Source organism: Tursiops truncatus, chromosome 7 (assembly GCF_011762595.2).
Source record: "Tursiops truncatus isolate mTurTru1 chromosome 7, mTurTru1.mat.Y, whole genome shotgun sequence".
NCBI classification, from domain to species: Eukaryota; Metazoa; Chordata; class Mammalia; order Artiodactyla; family Delphinidae; genus Tursiops; species Tursiops truncatus.
The window spans coordinates 99,488,870-99,510,707 of NC_047040.1; the positions used below are offsets into that span (position 1 = coordinate 99,488,870).

The 21,838-nt window shown below is 38.3% G+C and overlaps 1 protein-coding gene across 1 annotated transcript in view; it reads left to right on the forward strand.

The window, feature by feature from the left end:
* The window catches only part of DPP10 (dipeptidyl peptidase like 10), a 648,823-nt gene that overhangs the window by 531,826 nt on the left and 95,159 nt on the right, over positions 1-21,838 (forward strand). Inside the window, exons 9-10 of the mRNA XM_033860253.2 lie at positions 7,642-7,796; positions 15,675-15,772. Of these exons, the coding sequence (XP_033716144.1) occupies positions 7,642-7,796; positions 15,675-15,772 (253 nt within the window). The remainder of the gene's footprint in view (positions 1-7,641; positions 7,797-15,674; positions 15,773-21,838) is intronic.

The window sequence follows — 21,838 nt, forward strand, 5'->3', positions numbered from 1 at the left end:
TTACAGTGCAGGCCTTTCACTCTTCCCTAAGGGATGACATGCATTATGGACCTAAGGTGTTAGATTTCCCTCGTCTCTTTCATCAGCCAGAGACTCTGAACCCTACTGTCCATGGACTTACCTCAATTCTTGCTTCAGTTCCAAGAGAAGGGACCTTACGAAGGGAATAAGTGTTAAGGTTTGGCAGAGGGATTTAGGCAATTCATACATCATTGATTTTCCCTCAGCATTTTGCTTGGCATCCCCAACCTATGGTTCAAAAGTCCCACACGGGCCTTAATCACTTACTATCACTTTGCTTGTCCAATGTGTCAACACCTCCCAGAATCCAGACCTTCTCTTTTCCTTCAGTATACTCATGAAAAGGCAGTACTACCTATTAGAAATGCCTATGATCTTCAGCAGTATATATGTGATACTCTAGTGTAGAGATTTCCTTTTTATTACTTTGCAGAAATCAATTATAATATGAGTTAGCATGTGTGGGAAACCCAAGAAGGAACATGTAACATTTCCACTTACTTTTTCTAAATGGAAATTTACCTTCTATAATTATCGTAGGAAAAGATTAGAAGAGTCACATAAAAGATAATAAAATGTTTTTATGGCAAATATTAAGTGCGTTAGGGCCAGGCCATTCTGTGAGTGTGCCTGTTGCTCCCAACCACAGTCACTAATGTGGAGTCTTTAAAAGTCTTTTAAAAGTGTAGTTGTTTCTATTTCTAGTATTACGCAATTCCTAAGGAAAGTAAAAGCAAATAAAATATAATGTGGGGCTTCCCTGGTGGCGCAGTGGTTGGGAGTCCGCCTGTCGATGCAGGGGACACGGGTTCGTGCCCCGGTCTGGGAGGATCCCACGTGCCGCGGAGCGGCTGGGCCCGTGAGCCGTGGCCGCTGGGCCTCCACGTCCGGAGCCTGTGCTCCGCAACGGGAGAGGCCACAACAGTGAGAGGCCTGCGTACCCCCCCCCAAAAAATATATATATATATATATATATAATGTGTTTTAAAGAGTTGATGAAGTTCATGGGGAATTCTCTGGTGGTCCAATGGTTAGGACTCCATGCTGTCACTGCCAAGGGCCTGGGTTCAATCCCTGGTCTGGGAACTAAGATCCCACAAATCACGCAGAGCGCCCCCCCCCCAAAAAAAAAAAAAAGAGTTGGTGAAGTTCAGAAGAAAAATAAAACATTGTGCTCAAAATGAAACATTTTAAGTATAATTTACACAAAGCACCTCAAATCTTATTCACATAAATTGGCATATTTAATGTGGTAACTTAACTAAACAAAGTATCAGATCAATATTTTGTTTAAAAAAGGTAAAGTTCACAGCTGCCAAGTTTACAACTTGAAAATCTCCATGGAGTATTGAATCTATTAAATAGAAACAAAAAATGACTGTCACTTTCAATTATTTGAATAATGGAACTGACATGCCTAAAAGATTTATAAATATATTTTAGAATCTCGTATTTTAAAGGAATCCTTCTCTGAAATTCAATCTAACAGTTGTTGAGCACATATATTTGTCAGACATCATCTGAGAGCAATACAATGAGGAATATGGGTTTCTATGTTTTGGGTATTTCCAACTAAATGGAGAGAAAAACTATAACCAGCTATTATATAATGAAACATTTGAAGCATGGTAAATAGAAATATAAGTAGAACTACATGTCATCGTATTAAATATATGTATAAATAGAATTAATTCTGATGCGTTGCGGGAATATAGGGTGGTTTATAGAAGAAATGGTTTTTGCATTGAGCTTTAAGAATGACAAGAATAAAGAGGTGAGAGAAGAAAATTACAAGATAAACAATATGCTTATCAACAAATTGGGATTGTTGTTTTTTTGTTATTTGGTGAGAATAATGCAAAACGCCTGTATTCACTGCCTTCTCATAGACACAGGAAGTCACATTCATCCATTCATTGATTCAACAAATATTTACTGAGTACTTACTAAATCCCAGTAAAACTGAACTGTGACATATAAAAGAAAAAAAGATTAGAGATGCAGCCATGGAAGCCAGAGGAAGATAGGATGATAAACAACAATGCCAAGTCTCAGGAGGTCAAACAAGCTAAGGATTCCAAAGTTACTGTTTGATTTGCTACCAGAATTTGACTAGAACAAAATCAGTCAAGTGGTGGTGCCAGAAGCAAGCCTGCAGTGGATGGAGCTGTAAATGGGAAGTGAGAAGGTTATGAACATAGACAATTCTTTCAAGAAAGTTGACAGTAAGATACAGGCAATAAGGGGAAAAAAATCAACCAAAACCCAGGGCTGACAGTAGATCCTCAGGAAATGCTATCTAAGTTGATAAACTACAAATGGATAAAATCAGCTTAGTTTTCGGAATTGCTTGTTAATCTGAACACAGTGGTCGTATAGGAGTTAATTTTCTGTGAGTGCTTTGTGTTGAGGCTATATTTTTAAGTGTCTGTGATATAAAACCACATGTGTTGAGAACTCCATCTGCTCTGCCGTGAGATTTTCTAAATCAGTGTAACAAAGACATTGAAGAGCCACGCCTACATTGAAATGGAATGGAATGCAATGTGTAAAAATACATTGTTTGTAAATAATCTGATTACAGGAAGTTTCAATCCGTGAGTAAAAGTCCCTACTAGTTGCAATTAAAGAATGTGTGCCTTGTTCAAGAGGACTTTTAAGCAAATGCATATTAAAGATTCTTTTATTTATCTACTTTCTATTCGGGTAGCTTTTTTTATATACCTGAAGGAAGTCACATAACTCTTTGTATATACTACTTTGCTCTTTTATCATTTTTGTGAGGAACAACTTTAGGCATAAATCACTCTAAAATAAATAAAGGTAGATGATGTCCAGTTTCTACTGAATGGTGCTCTCAAATTGGGGCCATTCTCATTCTTGGGAAGTACTTGTGTACGCATACTTCAGCACCCAGGATACAACCTGCTTCTTAGAAACCCTGAGTGTTGATTTTGGGCAACACAATCTGATCTCTCTGTACCTACAGGTCTTACAAGACTTAGAGTTTACGTGCACTCAATTGGCAGCATGTTTTTTCTCCAGTGTTATGTGGCTCACTCATGTCTCCTCACCTGAATGTTAAGTTACTTGAATAAATCAGGGTCAGGATCACTATTGGAAAAAAAATTGGCGCGTTCAGCATAGTATTCAGCTTTATCTATGAAGAGGCCACTTGTAAAAGACAAGGAATATACAACCTGTGGCCAGTAATGGTTTAGCCGTTAATACCTGAAGAGGGAAGGGGGGCAGCTGTTACTAGGGCCTAGAAGGAGGGAGCCCTGGAGTTTTCACAGTGTTAGAAGCAGTGAGTTTTGGTTGAAGAAGACAGCCAAACCCACATGATTTCCATGGGTGGAAACCAACAAAATAAATACCATGCACTAACTTTTTTCTCTTTATTTGATTTGCCTGGCTTCATATTGGCCACACTTTGAGTTTTTAAACTCAGACACCATGGGAATGTTCTTATTATTCAAATGAAAAGTCTGTGGCCCCAGAAGAGGAACACACAAAGTCTCATCTGCTGCCGTTTCATTGTAGAGTGATGTTAGTCCAGTTACATACCAGTCTGAAATTGACAGCCAGTATCTGTGTTTTCCATATAAGGTTTGGGGGGAAATGGCCCCATTAAGAACGGAAATAACTTATCATATGGCCTTAATTGGTAATCATAGCTCCTTTCCTGAACTGTTCATTCCTTTTTCCATGTACCTTCAGTCAGCATTTTGACTAGATAGGTCATTTACCTGGTGCATCAAACCAAAACTTTATTCCTGCCAAATCTTATTCCTTTGCTTCCTCTTCTTAATAACTAGGTTGCTACCGTTTTAGTTTTCCATTGAAATGGAAATTGGCATGTAGAAATGTGGAGCTGGAAAATGAGATGGAATTAGACAAAAGGGTATTTGTGAATCTGCTAACTTCCAAATATCTTCTTCCTTTTCCTTCTTTATATAGTAAAGGCACATTTTCTTCCTGGCAGATGATATTAATCGTTGACCCCGCACAGTGACTGTGTTTTCTGTCAGTTTATTTTTCCAGTCACACTGAGCCCAAAATGGTCAGGGAAAAATTTCAGCTTCTAATTCAGAGGAACAGAACTGTGACTATTTTCCTTGTTTGGAGGCAATCCTCCCTTAGGTATTAGGACTTCTGCACCCACCAAGCCCATTGTCATGAGGTTAAGAAACAGAATGTTGTGTCCAGTGGATTATTGATGTGATAGTGAAAGAGAACACTACACTTCCACCCCTTAGCTCCTAGATCTGTGCTTCCTGGTTATGCAGGCGGACACAGAACCTCCTCTGCTATGAATGTGCTCTGGTGGACATTAAGCAGGACACTAGTATCTGGAGGATAACATCCCAACTTCAAGGATGGTGTCAAAAAAAATAGTGCCTAAATCGAGGTAGAGCAGACTATTTTACTCTTCTATCAAGCCTGGCTAGTGGGGAGCATGAAGAAATCAGTGAATGCCATTCTGAGTCCATTGCCTTCCTTTTGCTGTAAAATATTTGCTGTGCGGAGGTGACACAGTGTGGGTTATTGCGGTAATGGATAAGTTATTCTGTAAGTCCACGAACAGCAGTGCGGATAGGACTACAGGCAGCAAAGACATGTCCATATCTAGAATATGTATCGATTTCTGTTATGGCAAAATTCTACCCTTTCTTGATGGAAGAGTTACCATGTAATCCACCTGTCACCAGGTAGTCAGCTGGGCCAGCTGGGAAATAATGCCATGTCAAGTGTTTAGTAATGATCATTATCATTGGCAACGAGAGACAAACTGGCATGCACTCGGTGGTCATACTGCCCATCTGGTCATTGAGAGCCTCCTCTGCTATGGCTGTGCTCTGGTGGACACTAATATCTTCACATTTTTCCATTTTTACCCCTCCTGACAAGTCCATGCACTTAGTTTCCCTAGACTTCCTGTCACTCATTCTGCGATTTTACTTTTCCATATCCCTGATCAGGTGACCATTTATTAGTTACTGTGCATGAGTCTGGATGGACCTATGCTTCAGGCCAAGTCTCCTTCCGCAAGAAGTAGAAGCTTCAGGCCAAGTCTCCTTCCGCAAGAAGTAGAAAGCTAAATATCTTGTTTAAAAGTCTTCCAACTGGGAGGATTTATGTCTATTATAGTCTTTTTAGGCCACTCCTGGGTAAGATTATAGTGCAGAGCCTGTCCAGTTCCAGTGTGTTCAAGTACATCACGCAAACCTGCCCATAAACCAGGCCTACATTTACTCCTCCTCTGCCAGCTTATGTCAGGATGTCAGAGGCATAGGCATCTTGAGGCATAGACGTGAAATGGAGGAGAAAGGATGAAGCAGAGGATGCAATACGATGGGCAGTTCACTTATACGTTCTAGTCCAGTTCCTTATAAACCCCTTCTGTCTTATAGTGGAATATAGCTGTATGTGTTTAGTTTTATGGTCAGTGAATCAGATAAGATGGACAGTTTGGGTTGCATAGTCACTTGGTATCCCATGGTCAGCCTAATTATTTCTACCATAGCTCAGTAGAGAGCTGCTTTTGAATTGGGGAATATTTATCGGCACAGGAGAAAATGGCCTTTCCCTAAAGCTTGTAATGCCTGTGCTCTGATTGTCATACGGTGATTGCCAGAAGCTTCACACAACATCTCTGTTTGGGAAGGACACTTGGACTACCATCGTATCTGCTGGGTCACAGGGTGAAGATGGTAGGAAAGATTGGACCATGGCCTTGGTCTGCTGCACAGCCCTCTCCTGCTCAGGTTCTTCTCAGAACTGGCAGTTTTAGAGGTTACCTGGGAATAAAACAGGTCAGCACATGTGAATGTAGTTTACGGTGTTCTTCAAAATCCAGAGTACAGGCCCTCTTTACTTTTAAATAAATATAATCCCAACAAATTTCCTCACTTTTTAATAGATATCCCAGTGTATCCCAGGCTACTACGTCTCTAACCTTTTCCCTAGGGATGCAGCCTCTTAAAATTTACAGGAATTACTCTTTCACTCTGCCTTTATGCAGAGAAGGTCTAGCTCCCTTGTATAGAGGTTGCTTCAGTCAGCAAGAAGACTTGTGGAAATTTTGAGGTTCAAAATCTTCAGCCGACATTCCACTATAAAATGTGTTATTTATGAGACTGGTCCAGAAAGCAGTAAGCGTACTGCACACATCTACCCAAGCACCCTTAGCCTATTTGTCAGGCTCCCAATACTTCTCTCCCAATATTGCTGTCTTAGCTTTAAAACACAAATGAAGTTGAGACCCTAATCTGTGTTGCACCTCTGCAACACTTTCTATGTTCTCTCGGACCTCAGCCACATCTGCTCTTCAACTACAGAAGAGAGGGACCCCAAAGTTGCCATGGTGACCTTTTGTGTTTTCCTAATTTAGTTGTCATGATTTCAATTTCTGCTTATTCCTATGTAATCCCTCTGAGGTGTCATAAGAACTTCACTTATAATCTTTATCGTTGTCATTTGTGTAGCAACTGAGTGTCACCATCACTTGTCCTCCAAACGCTTTTCCTCTCTAGCTGCATTTTATTCTATGTCATCACCAGTGACAGTTGATTGTTCATGATTCCATCCCTTGCTATGGATTATCTATGCTCCCAATTCCCCCCAAAAAAGTTATTATTACATCAAAGGTCTCCAACCTAATCCCAAAATCTAATTTTGAAGGTGTCTTTTCTGAGTCTACTGCTGGTATTATGGTAGGGTCTTAAAAGGAAAAGAGTTAGCATATTCAATAATTTGAAAACTATTTATTTACAAAAAGATAATTTACAGAGGTGAAGGTGTAGGGGATCCATAAATGACAGAACTATAATCTAGACTAGTAGCAGCCAGGCGATGTGCACCCCTATGATGACAGAAGTGAGCCATTATCAGATACAAAAGGAGAAGATTGTGTAGATGAGGCTGCATTGATAGGCGTAGTGAGATCATTTAAAGCACTCAGCAAGCCTCAGGTGACATTTCAGAACAGAGCCAAGGGAATACATACTCTGACTTTACTCTCCTTCTTCTAATCTCTTGCCACAGTACCATAGTGGCCATGCTCTAGAGAGCATGGGAGCCCTTTTGATATAGTTCATACAGGTTAATTTCCTGGGCCAGAAATCAGGTGTAGAAAAGTGGATAGTGGATCGGGGGTCACGTGAAAGATATCCAGTATATTTTTTAAAATTTTATTTCCTTAGAGCTTAGGATAGTTTAACGAATCTAGTAGGTATTCCACTTGTTTGATGATAGGATGGAAATATGACTGAATGCAGATATGAATGAATAACGACACGAATATGGTTTTATGCCATGTTTCAGTCTTCAATTACTGTTCTCATTCTTTTTACTCTGATAGTGCTTTCATCTCCTCTGTTCACATTGTTGACAATCCATGAAATCCTGACTTCACTGCTTTATTCTTTCCTCTCTTTGCATCTCCTTTTCTTGGGATCAAAAGGGTAGCTCAGAAATACAGAATTCTTCATGAAGTTGATAAAATCCACCACACTGTATAGAAAAGATTTATGTCCAATGAAGATTTCAAGGACAGATGTTTGTGGGTCACTGAACCCACATCTACAGTTGTTTTCAAATAACACTCGTTTATTCTAGAGGAACTTCTGCATTCTCACATCGCCCACTGGTGGTCACCAGATGGAGAAAGGCTTGCCTTCCTGATGATAAATGATTCCTTGGTGCCTAACATGGTTATCCCCCGGTTTACTGGAGCTTTGTATCCCAAAGGAAAGAAGTATCCATACCCTAAGGTAAGTGAAGTGGAAGCCCTGTTTGTCCCCCCGCTCTGTGTGCCCGTGACTTGATTGATAGTATTCTCAGTTCATGAACAAGTTGTCTTTGGAGAATAAAATAAGCCCCCTTACCGGTCGACAGAGTCATCATTCTGAGAGCTTGCAGCGGTCTGTGCGCAGTGCTTGTGTATGAACAGCTAAAGATGATTCAAGGGTGCAGGAACTTTTGCTGTATTTCTTTCACTTTGATGCTCTCATTCTTTATCCCTCACCTTCCTGGTTGAAAAGAGGGTGAGAAAACATAAGAAGCAGCATTGATCCCAGGGCAAAAGTTTCTCCAAGGTATATTCTGTGAGTTGTTAATAGCTATTATACAGGAGCAAAAAGTGTCACAGTCAAATAAGTTGGGAATTCTCAGTTTAAAAAAAAAAAATCTAGCTTTTTTCCAGATGATTTCTTAGAGCACTTAATATACTGCTTGCTAATGTGTATTAAAAATCTCCTAAAAAAGTAGACTGAGCATAAAGAATCCCTAGTAAGGAATAGACTAAGCATAAATAATCTCAATAAAAAATAGACTAGGGCTTCCCTGGTGGCACAGTGGTTGAGAGTCCGCCTGCCGATTCAAGGGACACGGGTTCGTGCCCCGGTCCGGGAAGATCCCACATGCCGCGGAGCGGCTGGGCCCATGAGCCGTGGCCACTGAGCCTGCGCGTCCGGAGCCTGTGCTCCACAAAGGCAGAGGCCGCGGCGGTGAGAGGCCCGCGTACCGCAAAAATAAATAAATAAATAAATAAATAAAGACTAAACATAAAGAATCACCAATAAAGAATAGACTAACCATAGAGAATTTATGAGTATTAATATTAGCACCAGTATTATTTTGGCAGAACATACTTTATCAAATGCTGGGGTAGAACCATAGCCAGGCCTAGCTGGAATAGATGGAATTGTTTTATTGAGTGAAGCGAATATAGAAACCCTGCACAGATAGCAAAACTATTTTTAAGTGTTGGGTGAGGCCTCTGAAAGCAGGCTGTGGAACCATCTGGAGGGTACTGGTTTTTCTCTTATACGTCATCGTTAATTATCTAAGGTCTCTTGCTTTAAAGTTTATTTTCCCCATGTTTACAAAACAAAAAAAAGTGAGCCCCCCCGCAAGCATTAATCATGTAAGGATGTCTTATAGAAAACTTTTAAAATTCAAGTTTATACGTTTTAGCTCTTAATGAGGTAAGAGAAGGCTGCTGATTTCATTTAGAAGTCTTTATTAAGCCATTTCTTTAGTGAGTTGTACCTTGTGTTTCCAAAGTACAATAGGTTTTATACCTTTAAGTTTGTGCAGTACCTTAACTGGGCAGAGTACTGGAAAAATTATCCATCACGTGTATTTTTCTACTCCTGCAATGAAGGCATGGTCAGGGGGGATGACTTTCCTCATTTTCCTATCATCTACAAGACTCAAGTTATCCAAGGTGGGGACAGGAGGAAGGAAAGTAGTGAATATGGAGAGTCAGGGCTGCGAAGCCTGTTTCCTCAGGGAGATTCTGTGCTATCTTTCTCCCCATCCTATCTTCCTTCCAATAGGTTGTAGTAACAGAGTGACTGATTGACAGCTACGGAAGACAGCAGGTTTGAGAGGAATAAGATTCCATGATTTTGAAATATTATTTTTAGGGTCTTCTCTGGACATAGATCTGAAAGCACGTATACTCAGTGCTCTTCAGGAAAAAAATGGCAATTTGACCTAACAACAGAATAATTATATTTCCCAAGACATTTGTATGGTACTCCAAGAAAAGTACTTATGTCTTCTCCAGTTGTAGATTTAGCCATGTTTTATGTATGACAGTTTGTGCGGGTACAACATACCTGTACCAGTTATTTTTTCCAGAGAAAAAATTAAAAGATTTTTGAAATATATTCTCACCCCATTTGATTTACTTATAATAATGAAAGTTCACCTGACAATGTAAATACAAAATGAAGAATGGGTCCATACTGTGAAAAGCACATGTCAATGGGCAAGACAGTCACTCAGAGCTGTTCAGTGTGTGCATTGCACAAAGGGAATAAAATCAACCCCAGGGAAGGGACCACTTTCTGTAATTCATTTTCCAAGAGGAGTGGGGATTTTAGGATTCACACAGAAGAGCCATATGTAATAGCTGCATCTTCGAGTTGCCTTCTCAGTTACAGACTCTTGGTGCTTGAACTTGGACACTCCTAGGCCTTATAATTTTATCAAGACTAAGGCAAACAAATGGACATACAGAAACATCTGAGAAAATCTAAATAAGTCATCAGTAAGTCAGAAGATACTGGGTTGACAAACCTAGACAATTTGTTTTTATTTAATAAGTTATTATTTAATTAATTACTATTTCTTAATAGTAAAGCTAGGCATAAAATAATAATAATGTTTGTTTACTAAATGGGTAAATCCTGTGTGCTAATAATATGCTATATATTTTCAGGGAGACTTTTCACGTTTTTTCTTCATTCGGCCGTCTTCACAAGTGCCTCTGTTTTACAATTGGGCCAACTAAGCTTCTAAAAGGCTAAGTCCTTTTATAAAAGTCATAGTTATATAGAGAACAGAGAAATAACTCAAGTTTATTGATTCTGTCTCTCTCTCTCTCTTTCTGTCTAAAACTACCATAGGTTAACTTGTATCTCAGAAGATGTAGCTGGAATCAAAATATCTCCTTGTCAGGTTAACGAATAGATGTGGAGCTCTCTTTGCTCCATTAACTGCAAATGACTCAGCTCCGTATGAGTAAAATTCTTAGCCTGTATATTTAATAAATGATGTATGTAATACATAATGAAGGTCCTGAGTGTGTATTAATGACTACCATTGAGGACTATTAAAAATAAAGACAAATATTATAGTGGCCAAAGAGAAAGAATCCCAAGTCCTCACGTGGCTGTCAGTAGAAATATCTGCCCAGGTGCTTAAGACAACAGGACTCAAAGAAACTAGGTCTGGGTTTTCATCCTTGTTCTCAGAATAAATTTCAGAATAATTTTCAGTCTATTACTTGAATTTTCAGTCTCATTATTTTCTACTCTGGTTTAAAAAAAAATGTTTGTTAGTTTTTCCACTAACAAATGTGTTATTTTGATTTGTTCTTACTTATGCAATAAACTTCCAAAAAGTGGTGCTTTAGACATCGAAGTAATGCATAGAGTTCACACTAAATTGTGCTTCAAATTAAACTAGATTAAAACGAGTGCAGCAAATACCCAATGTGGTCAGGTTTACTAATGAAATACTTACACTAAACAAATATATTTGTATTTTGCTTAATTCAGCATAATTCAGAATTTATAAATACCCTATCATTAGCAATTCAGCACAAAAAAGATGCACAGTTCTATCTCAGCAACTCAGGTTAATCTTCTTAATTAAAACATTATCTCATTTAATGACAGTTTGGTTGCCAGTAAAATAAGGTTAAGTATTATTGAGGCTTGTGTTTCAGAATCATAGAGGAAGGATTCTATGGGTTTGCAGTCTTTGTAGCAAATTAGACTGTTAAAAAGCGAGTAGATGAACTCCTCTAATTTGCAAACTATTGAAACAATTCAAATATTAAAGGGTACAAATGAACTTGCAATGTGCACTTAATTTCAAAACTCCAAGGAAAGAAATCAAATTGAGATTATAGAATGCTAGAGAGCTGAATTTTGGAAAGAGCTTAATGTTTGGTTTTTTGTCTAAAACTGACCATAGGTGTACACAACTTTTTTTTTTAGATGTTTTCATTTCTTTACTATCTTTCAGTTCCAGTAATTTCATACAAATTCAGAGGGAGATAACAAACTTGCATTGACTTTGAACCAAACGGATGTTAAGTGGTTATGTTTTCATTTATCAATGATCCTCTTGTTTAATGATGGCTCCAAACTTTTCTTTTATTTGAATCTGAAAATATTTAAAATTCATATAATAAATTAGTTGGCATTTTTCACAAATGCTTTATTATAGTAATGGCTTTCTAATTTTATCTTGTACTTCAATCATGGACTTTTAGACTCATGGTGTGTATACAACCTTTAATTTGTTTTCATGTGAAAGCTAATTGGGATACCAGTGATCCTGTATAGTCCTATAGACCTGAAAAAAACTGCCTTAATATGTGGTAATAACTGTGTATATCTTTGACAAAGTATGTCATAAAATAAGACATCACCGATAAGAATTCATAAAAATTGATCAAATTTAATTTAATTTCTCTTTTTCTTTAATCAATTTTTTTTGTTTGTTTGTTTGTTTTGCGGTACGCGGGCCTCTCACTGTTGTGGCCTCTCCCGTTGCGGAGCAGGCTCCGGCCGCGCAGGCTCAGCCGCCATGGCTCACGGGCCCAGCCGCTCCGCATGTGGGATTTTCCCGGACCGGGGCACGAACCCATGTCCCCTGCATCGGCAGGCAGACTCTCAACCACTGCGCCACCAGGGAAGCCCTAAAAAATATGAACATAGTTTTTCACTCACTAGAAAAATCAGTGTCTGACCATTATTTTTAATTCATGAGTTAATTATGTAATTAAGTATATACTATTTTTTGGCACTTTTGAAAATCATCTTTTTTGTTAGTCCATATAACAAAAGTATGAGATGGTTTTTTCCACTGAAAGGAAATCTACTTTGGCTCAAAACTTCTGACTGTGACGTATTCTCAGAGAAATGTCTCATTTTTGAGAATCAAATAAAATAATACTTGAGGATCTTTAACATCCTGTCCATGGTCCATGTCCAATAAATAACAGTCAAACTTGAACCCAGATTTCTGTGATTCGTAGATTAAACTGAACCAGTTCTCAAAATGTTGCCCTTTTACCAGCAATGTCAGCCTCATCTGGGAAATTATTAGAAATGTGAATTCTCATGTCCCATCTAGACATTAAAGATGCTGGAGGTAGGCTTCAGCGGTCAGTGGTTTAATTAGCTTTCCAGGCCCTCTGGATGATTTTCATGCAAGTTCACCTTTAATAACTGCTGAGCAGTAGTATATATCGATATATAGATATATGCACATACATCAGTGTCTTAGCAACATTTGCATACTAATTATAATCATCTGGAAATCCTCTTACAACACAGATTTTTAGGTCCACACCCAAAGATTCTGATTCTTGGTCTGAATATAGGTCCGTCCGTTTGGGGCCCATGAATTTGTGTTTCTATGGTTCTAATTGATGCTGCTGGTTTAAAAAAAGCACTTTGAATGACACTGCTATATACTCTGCCCCAGCTCTAAATTTTAACATACCTGATCAAGCTAGAGAAATGGTTAGACTCAAAAAATACAGAGAAAGACCAATACTTTCAGGGAGAAACATGGCAATGGAATTAAAACAAAAGTGATGTGAAAGGGACCTCCTAAATGAGGTAGAAGGCTAAATTGCCCAAGACAGATGAACCCAAGCACTGGAGGGTTTTAGAGCAATAAAAAGCTTTACAAAGTTTGACACCTGAGCCTTCTCTGTGAGGCAGGCTCATAGCTTATCTTCCAGGAAGCCCTTTATCATATGAACCATTTTCATAATCTCTCTTTGTAGTCACTGCATTTCTAAAATGAAAGCCTTTCTGGACCCCTTTCTTTGGATCAAACTTCTGATGTGTGTGATATGCTCCCACAGACGTGCTAGTCATTTTTTAAATGAAGACTTTATTTTTTAAGAGCAGTTTAAGATTCATAGCAAACTTGAGGGGACGGAAGATATTTGTGCCATATACCCCCAGCTCCCACTTAGCACCCCCCATCAGAGTTGTGTGTTTGATATAATTGATGAAGCTCCATTGACACATCATAATCACCCAAAGTACAGAGTTTACATTACAGTTCCATCTTGTTGTTATGCATTATGGTTTTGGACATATGTGTAATGAAAAATACAGAGTGTTTTTCACTGCTCTACAAATCCTGTTACTTCGTCTATTCATCCCTCCTCCCTCCCCTCCATGTTCGTTATTTTTAATAACTTAACAAAACATTCTTGAGGAGCTATTACTGATTATTGGTGGAATGCATTATGTTGCTTCTCTCCTGATTTAACTCTGGGTTTTGTCAGTACCAATTCCTTGAACATGAATCTTTCTTTTTCTTTTTTTTTTTGCGGTACGCGTGCCTCTCACCGTTGTGGCCTCTCCCGTTGCGGAGCACAGGCTCCCGATGCACAGGCTCAGCGTCCATGGCTCACTGGCCCAGCCGCTCCGCGGCATGTGGGATCTTCCCGGACCGGGGCACGAACCCGTGTCCCTTGCATCATCAGGCGGACTCTCAACCACTGCGCCACCAGGGAAGCCCTGAATCTTTCTTTAAATCACTTTTATCATTCCCTTTAGATTTTTGTCAGGTCTTTTAATTCAACTCGCTTTTAATTTCCTTGTCCTTCTCTGTATATCTCACATGGTCTTCTCTTCACAAAGCAGCTACACCACAATGATACTGGTGTATTGTTTAGAAACACATTGAGCCACAAGTAGCCAATTGATTCTGTTAATTATTTATTCACATAAACATTCTTTCATTCGTTCATCCTACCTGCTTGAGATATATTGGCATAAGTTCCCATTTCTTCTCGCTAAGAGTTCACAGTGTATTTAGAAAAACTTTGAAGGCCTAGGAATGAATGGAAGCAAATCTAGAGCCGTTAAGAGCATCCTGGGGTTAAATACTAGCTCCCTCAGTTATTGGATGTTTCACCCTGCACAATTTGCTAAGCTCCTCCATTTTCATCTGAAAAATGGTTATAAATAAGTCTTAGGACTGTAGTAGGAACATAGAATACGATAATTCATGTGCTGCTTTAACACAAAGTCGGAGCCAGAAACACACGAACTGCTATACAGACTAGTTATTATTTCATAAATTTTGATTTAATAAACTCAAATTACATTTTCTTACCACTGTCTTTCTAGTCTTCATGCCAGGTACATAGTGAGGGCATTCTGCTCCATGGTCCACATCCCAAGGGACATTTATACCTCATTTAGTATTCATTATAATTTAAAAGGAAACCTATGATGATTCATGCATGGAAGAAATTAGGTATTGTGGAATTTTAAACATGTGGCACTGGGATAGGGTAGGTTTTCTTTTTCTTTCTTCTTCTTTTTTTTTTTTTTTTTTTAATTAGCCAAGCTTTCTTCCCTTTGCTTTTCATATCCTATAGTGTGAGCAGCTGCTTTATCTACTAGTTGTTTTGTAAAGCCAGCCCTTCTGGTGTCATTCTAGGGGAAGAACACAGAGCATTGCCTAATGAGTAAAGTCATCATGATTTTCTGTCACCTTTAATTGTCTGACTAAAGTGCTAGAGAAGCAGCAATCTACAAAAACAATTGAGAGCAATCATGTTGTTGCATTTAAAATCATTTCTACTTTAGAGAAGTTAAACTTTTTTCCCCATTCTAACACAAAATTGTAAAAGAATCAAAATGCATTTTCTTTTCTCTTTCTGACTTACTCATATATATGGAATGTAAAAAAAAAAATTGGTACTGATGAACAAGTGGCAGGGCAGGAATAAAGCCATAGACAGAGAATGGACTTGAGGACATGGTGTCAGGGGTTGGGGAGGGAAGCTGGGGCAAAGTGAGAGTAGCATCGACATATATACACTACCAAATGTAGAATAGATAGCTAGTGGGAAGCAGCAGCATAGCACAGTGAGATTAGCTAGAGGGGTGGGATAAGAGGTTGATGCAAGAGGGAGGGGATGGGGGATATATGTATGCATATGGCTGATTCAATTTGTTGTACAGCAGAAACTAACACAGTATTGTGAAGCAATTATTCTCCAATAAAGCTCTATTAAAAATGCATTTTCTTTCTTTCTCAATATATTCTAATAATGTATTTGCATTGCAACTTTCATTTTCTCAAAGGCAGGTCAAGTGAACCCAACAATCAAATTATATGTTGTAAACCTATATGGACCAACTCATACTTTGGAACTCATGCCACCTGATAACTTTAAATCAAGGTATGTAATTTCAATTTCACTTTTACCAGAAGATAGATCTCTTAACTCCAATTATCATTTTGTTGCAATTTAGAGAGAGATGTGATCAACTCAACAAATTCACTTGAAAATAAAACTGAGGTTGTGTCCATTAGTGCAGGAATGAACTCATTGTGGATCTCTTGTTGTTCCCAGGAAGCATTTAGAGTTTTGAGGTCATTACCAGCACCACAAAATGACTAAATATACTGATACCAAGAATTAGCTCTTTGGCAGGAGATGTGACAGAGAGATGGGAACAAAGGATAATTTTCCATTGAATTTTCTTCCTGAAAATAGTCACTCAATGTTTTTAAATGGTCCTCTTTCAAAGAGTATAATCTTCCTAAAATGTGTGTAATTTTCCAACCTTTTCCCTGTAACTTGCCAATGATTCCCTAGCTTTGTTTTCCACGCAGAGAAATTTAATGAGATTTTGTTTTGAAATATCCTACATAAGAATCCTGCTTATTTAAGTCTGAGTGGGGAGAAAAGACACACATTTTATGGGTCAAAAACATAATTTTAATATTAGCAAAATTTCCAATATTTGAACAACTAATCAAATGACCATGTGGATTGTGAAATCCAGAGTGGTCTCAGACTTCAAAGGTGATTCTTTCAAATATTTTAATCCTGTGGAAATTTACAGCAGTCCTGGAGATGGAATAGGCAGCTGATTTAGGAAAATAGTTTTATACTGTATTGAATGGTATAAGGCTAAGCTTAGAGTTTGTTTTGATGACATCAAAAATAATCACAGGGTGACTGATTCAAGTAGAAATTCCATTCAGTGTTCCATTGACATATTTGGGAAAATTTCCTCATATTTGGGATTTTCACAGATAGTGCAGCCTTTAGCATGTAGAAATTTTTCCTACTTGAAAAGTTATTAAAAATATTTGGAATGCTTACACTGGAAAGACCCCCATTATTATCTAATATAAACTGTTCCTATTATTGGTGGAAAAGATGGGGCCCAAAGAATAAGTATGCTACAGATTAGTTGGTAGTAGAGGTAGAAAGTGAAGTAAAGCCTGTTTCAAGTTATAGAGCATTTCATCTAGGTTGTGATGAAAGATCTTACAGGGTCATTAAAATTGACATATAGAATACAGTACAGTTGACTAAATCAGACGAAACTTCTACTTCTGAGCTTGGTTTACCAGCCATGAAAGATTTGGACACAAATGAAGCAATTATGAAAATTATTAATATTTTATGTGATCCTTAAGGCTTATCTTTTTCTCTGGTTTGTTCAGTGCTCTGAATTAACAATAAAGAACACTAACCTGGAGTGTTTGAGTCACATCTCTACTACCACTTTATTGTGTGACCCTGGATAAGTCACTGTACCTCTCTCTAAACCTGAATACCCTAATCTTAAAATAATAATTTCTCATTTTTATCAGCTTTTTAAATCTTTCAAATGGAAGTCAATTTTATAATATCCAGGTTTCTTTCTAATAGAAGGTAGCGATTCCTGACGTTGATGCTGTTACCTAAGAGCCTTTCTAATGAGTTCACCAGCTAGGACATAGCAGTGTCATCAAATACAAAGCTTTGTAAAGACAGAATCAATTGTCATTATTAGAGAATTAGTTAAGCATATATCTGTTTAATATTTGAGGTACAATGTGATCAAATTAGTCACCCATTGCGAAAAGATATCACATATCTTTAGATGTTGGAAATCCAGTACATAGAATGGTATTCTAGATCCCTCTAAGAATGAGGAAGAATCCTGTGAAGAAAAAGTTCTTAACTGTAATTCAGGTATGTTGGTTTATCAATGAACTTGGTCTACATTTGGCAGAGTCATGTAATACCTTATCTGCACAATGTATGTAACATGTTTCTTTTTCTGCCTCGTAGTTATGTAAGTGCCCGTTGTGGCATGTGAAACCACAATTGGCACTTTTGGCATTTCTGGTGCACCGAAGTATATGATTTACTCCTTTAGTTGGAAAACTCAAGACCAAAATTTACTTCAGAATGTTTTTTTCAGTATTCCCCAGGAATATTCAGTTTTTATGTTTCCTTACTCATTTGTTCCTGGTGAAAGCTTTAGTCCAATTTCCTATCATCTGCATTTAACCTCTCTGAGCACCGGTATTACTTTGATGGGCCTACAAACACACAGACATGAACAAAGTAGAGCTATCCATGGTGCAAATCAAAGAATGCTGCATTTATCTGCACATCAAATGGAAATTAAACTCATACTTTTCCTTGATTTTGTTTTAGGATTATCAATATCTATAATATTTAACACCTAGTACTTTAGCCATATGGAAATTTGCTAGAAAACTATTGTGCCCTCCCTAGTTAGATAGACATTTGCGATCTAAAAGAGCATAACATTTTCCATAATTTACTGGTCAGGGTCCTGGAAATTAAAAACACTCAAGAGGGGTAATTGAAATGCAGTTAATTAAGGGACTGTTAACAAAGATATGCACGGGATTAAAAGGACACTCACAAGGGACAGGAAAGCAACACAGAGTCTGCAATAGCAGAAATCCTTTACTGCCCCAGGACTGAAGGAGCAAGGGGCAGACTCACTTAGGAAGCCTGAAGAGGCTTGTAGCTGAAGAACAGAATGGACCAACAGGACCTGTCCACAGGTAGAACAATTAAGTCATTGCCAAACCGGGCCCTAATAGGGAGTGGGTCCTGGGAATAAACACCCTGAACTCTCTCTAAAGCTTTGAGTTCCTCCAGAAGTCTCTCTTGGGCTAGGGAGCCTCGTTGTAGTGTCCAGCCTCTGGAGACCTTGGGGGTGAGTGCTAAGGGGCAAATTCGAGAATAGATTTGACAAATGGGGAATATTCAACAGACATGATTTAAGGATATATTTCCCTGAAAATTTATCATTCTTATTACTTTAGGGATGTGTTGGAGATGTCCAGAAGAACACACAATAATTTGACGCCATGTGAAAAGTGTTCTGTCTCTGTTTCTAGTTCTGTTTCTGTCCCTGTCTCTTTCTCTCTGTCTTTGTGTGTGTGTGGCGTGTGTCTTTCAATCTCTCTGTCTCTCTCTCTTTCTCCACACACACACACACGCGCGCACACACACACACACACACACACACACACACACATACGCATCTATGGTTTACCTAAGTAATACTTGTACTTTTCCTGAAAACGTGCTATATTTTTCTCAAGTGCATTGTAGATTATGTAACGAATCATGTTTCAGCTGTTTGCATCAGTGTATTTTGGACATGGAGTTTACCCCTGGTGACACCTGGGTATCTCCTGTAACTTATTTTCCTTTATCTGTCTTCCTAATTTTATTTACCACAGTATTCTTAAATCATTCTAAGCTAACACAAATTCTTTTTATTTTTTGAAAATGTTAGCTCTATAAATATACAAATTAATAGTTTGTTGGTATTAGTAGCAATTTTCCCATATTTATTAGTGACAGTATTCCCATAGGTATTGCAAGCCTATGTACCTTTATTGGAGAATTTTGGTATGAACTTAAAAATACATAGTTAACTTTTAGAGGAAATATTTTTAGAATAATGAATCATGCAGATTTAGAGATTTGTCACATTGTTTTGGAGAAGTGGTTGTCTCCTGTGTTCATTCATCTGCAGGCTGAAGAATAAAGACAGTGTTTTGTCTTTAGGTTCTCCTCACTCACTGTCTTTGACATTCTACTTACCAGAAATCTTTCTTTACTCATCCACCCTTTGTGACACATTGTTCTCAGCCTGTTTCATTGATATGACACTGTCATATTGCCCCTGTCATTCTGGGCTTGAACTGCCGTGGTTTTTCTTCCTATTTAATTGAAGTATGTCTAGTCTGTGTCTCCTATTCTGCCAGTGAATGTCTATACCTTCCAATAAAATCTAATTAATAAATTTATCTGTGTTGATGGAAGTGACCCTTCTTACAAGTAAAGCATGGATATTAACAGAGGTCTTTGGAGGGCACTAGCTATGAGTTGGTCATGAATGTCATCACAATACACTTGTGTGCAGAGATCTTGGGTTATCTGGAAGAGAGTGAGCTCAGAGTAACCATATGTGCACAAAGACTGTTGTGAACAAAGAGTAGTGATTGGACAGGAAGCCAGTGAACACACAGGTGTGACTGCTAATATACCTGTCTGCTGGTGATGCTGGTGCCTCCATTCCGCATACCCTTGTGAACAATGAGATCTCTTGTGCCAGACCACCCAGCTAATAGAAAGTCTTTCTTGACTTGAGTGCAATCCCTCTAACCCGCTTGTCTATGTCTCTGTGGCTCAAGAGGACCAGATCCTCGAGGACTTCCTGGGTAATCCAGAGCCATGGAGACTAGGAACAAGCAGGAAAGCCAGTTATAAGGAAGGGACACTTTCACTGGCCACTGGTCATGGGACACCAGATCTAATGTGTTCATGAGATGGAGTTCCAGGAGGACAGCCACATCTGCAGCAGGCAGGCCAAGGAGTGTGGCATTTTCAGGTAAGGGCGCTTCCTTATTTCCTCTTTCAGAGGAACCCTGAATACTTACAAGCAAACTGAACAAGTCATTATAAATCATAAGGAGATGTGCACCTAGGACCTTGGAACAAAGAAAGAATACAGGATGGAATTTAATTAGTAAACATCTTTCCTCCCTTCTTACGTGCCAAGTTCTACTTATTTTTCATTTTGGATATTTCCAGCACTTTATTATGGAAATCTTAATGGTTGGAAATCACCCCAATGGACTTTACAAGTTCTATTTTGGGGAGAACTCTCATCCTTATGAATATATGTACTAAGATATCTCACATAAGACTAAATTTTGCTTATGAATATTAGTTTAGGTACAAACACACAAAATCATATTATTTAATCAAAGAGAAATGTAAGTGGTATGACTATAAATAATTTTTGTTTGTTTTTCTTTTTTTTTTTGAAATTTTGAACTTTATTTTATTTATTTATTTATACAGCAGGTTCTTATTAGTCATCCATTTTATACACATCGGTGTATACATGTCAATCCCAATCTCCCAATTCATCACACCACCACCACCACCACCCTGCCACTTTCCCCCCTTGGTGTCCATACGTTTGTTCTCTACATCTGTGTCTCTATTTCTGCCCTGCAAACTGGTTCATCTGTACCATTTTTCTAGGTTCCACATACACGTGTTAGCATAGGGTATTTGTTTTTCTCTTTCTGACTTACTTCACTTTGTATGACAGTCTCTAGATCCATCCACGTCTCTACAAATGACCCAATTTCGTTCCTTTGTATGGCTGAGTAATATTCCATTGTATATATGTACCACATCTTCTTTATCCATTCGTCTGTCGATGGGCATCTAGGTTGCTACCATGACCTGGCTATTGCAAGTAGTGCTGCAGTGAATGTTGGGGTGCATGTGTCTTTTTGAATTACGTTTTTCTCTGGGTATGCCCAGTACTGGGATTGCTGGGTCATATGGTAATTCTATTTTTAGTTTTTTAAGGAACCTCCATACTGTTCTCCATAGTGGCTGTATCAATTTACATTCCCACCAAGAGTGCAAGAGGGTTCCCTGTTCTCCAGACCCTCTCCAGCATTTGTTGTTTGTAGACTTTTCTGAGATGCCTATTCTAACTGGTGTGAGGTGATACCTCATTGTGCTTTTGATTTGCATTTCTCTGATAATTAGTGATGTTGAGCAACTTTTCATGTGCCTCTTGGCCATCTGTATGTCTTCTTTGGAGAAATGTCTATTTAGGTCTTCTGCCCATTTTTGAATTGGATTCTTTCTTTTTTTAATATTGAGCTGCATGAGCTGTTTATATATTTTGGAGATTAATCCTTTGTCCGTTGATATGTTTACAAATACTTTCTCCCAATCTGAGGGTTGTCTTTTCGTCTTGTTTATGGTTTCCTTTGCTGTGCAAAAACTTCTAAGTTTTATTAGGTCCCATTTGTTTATTTTTGTCTTTATTTTCATTATTCTAGGAGGTGGATCAAAAAAGATCTTGCTGTGGTTTATGTCAAAGAGTGTTCTTCTTATGTTTTCCTCTAAGAGTTTTATAGTGTCTGGTCTTCATTT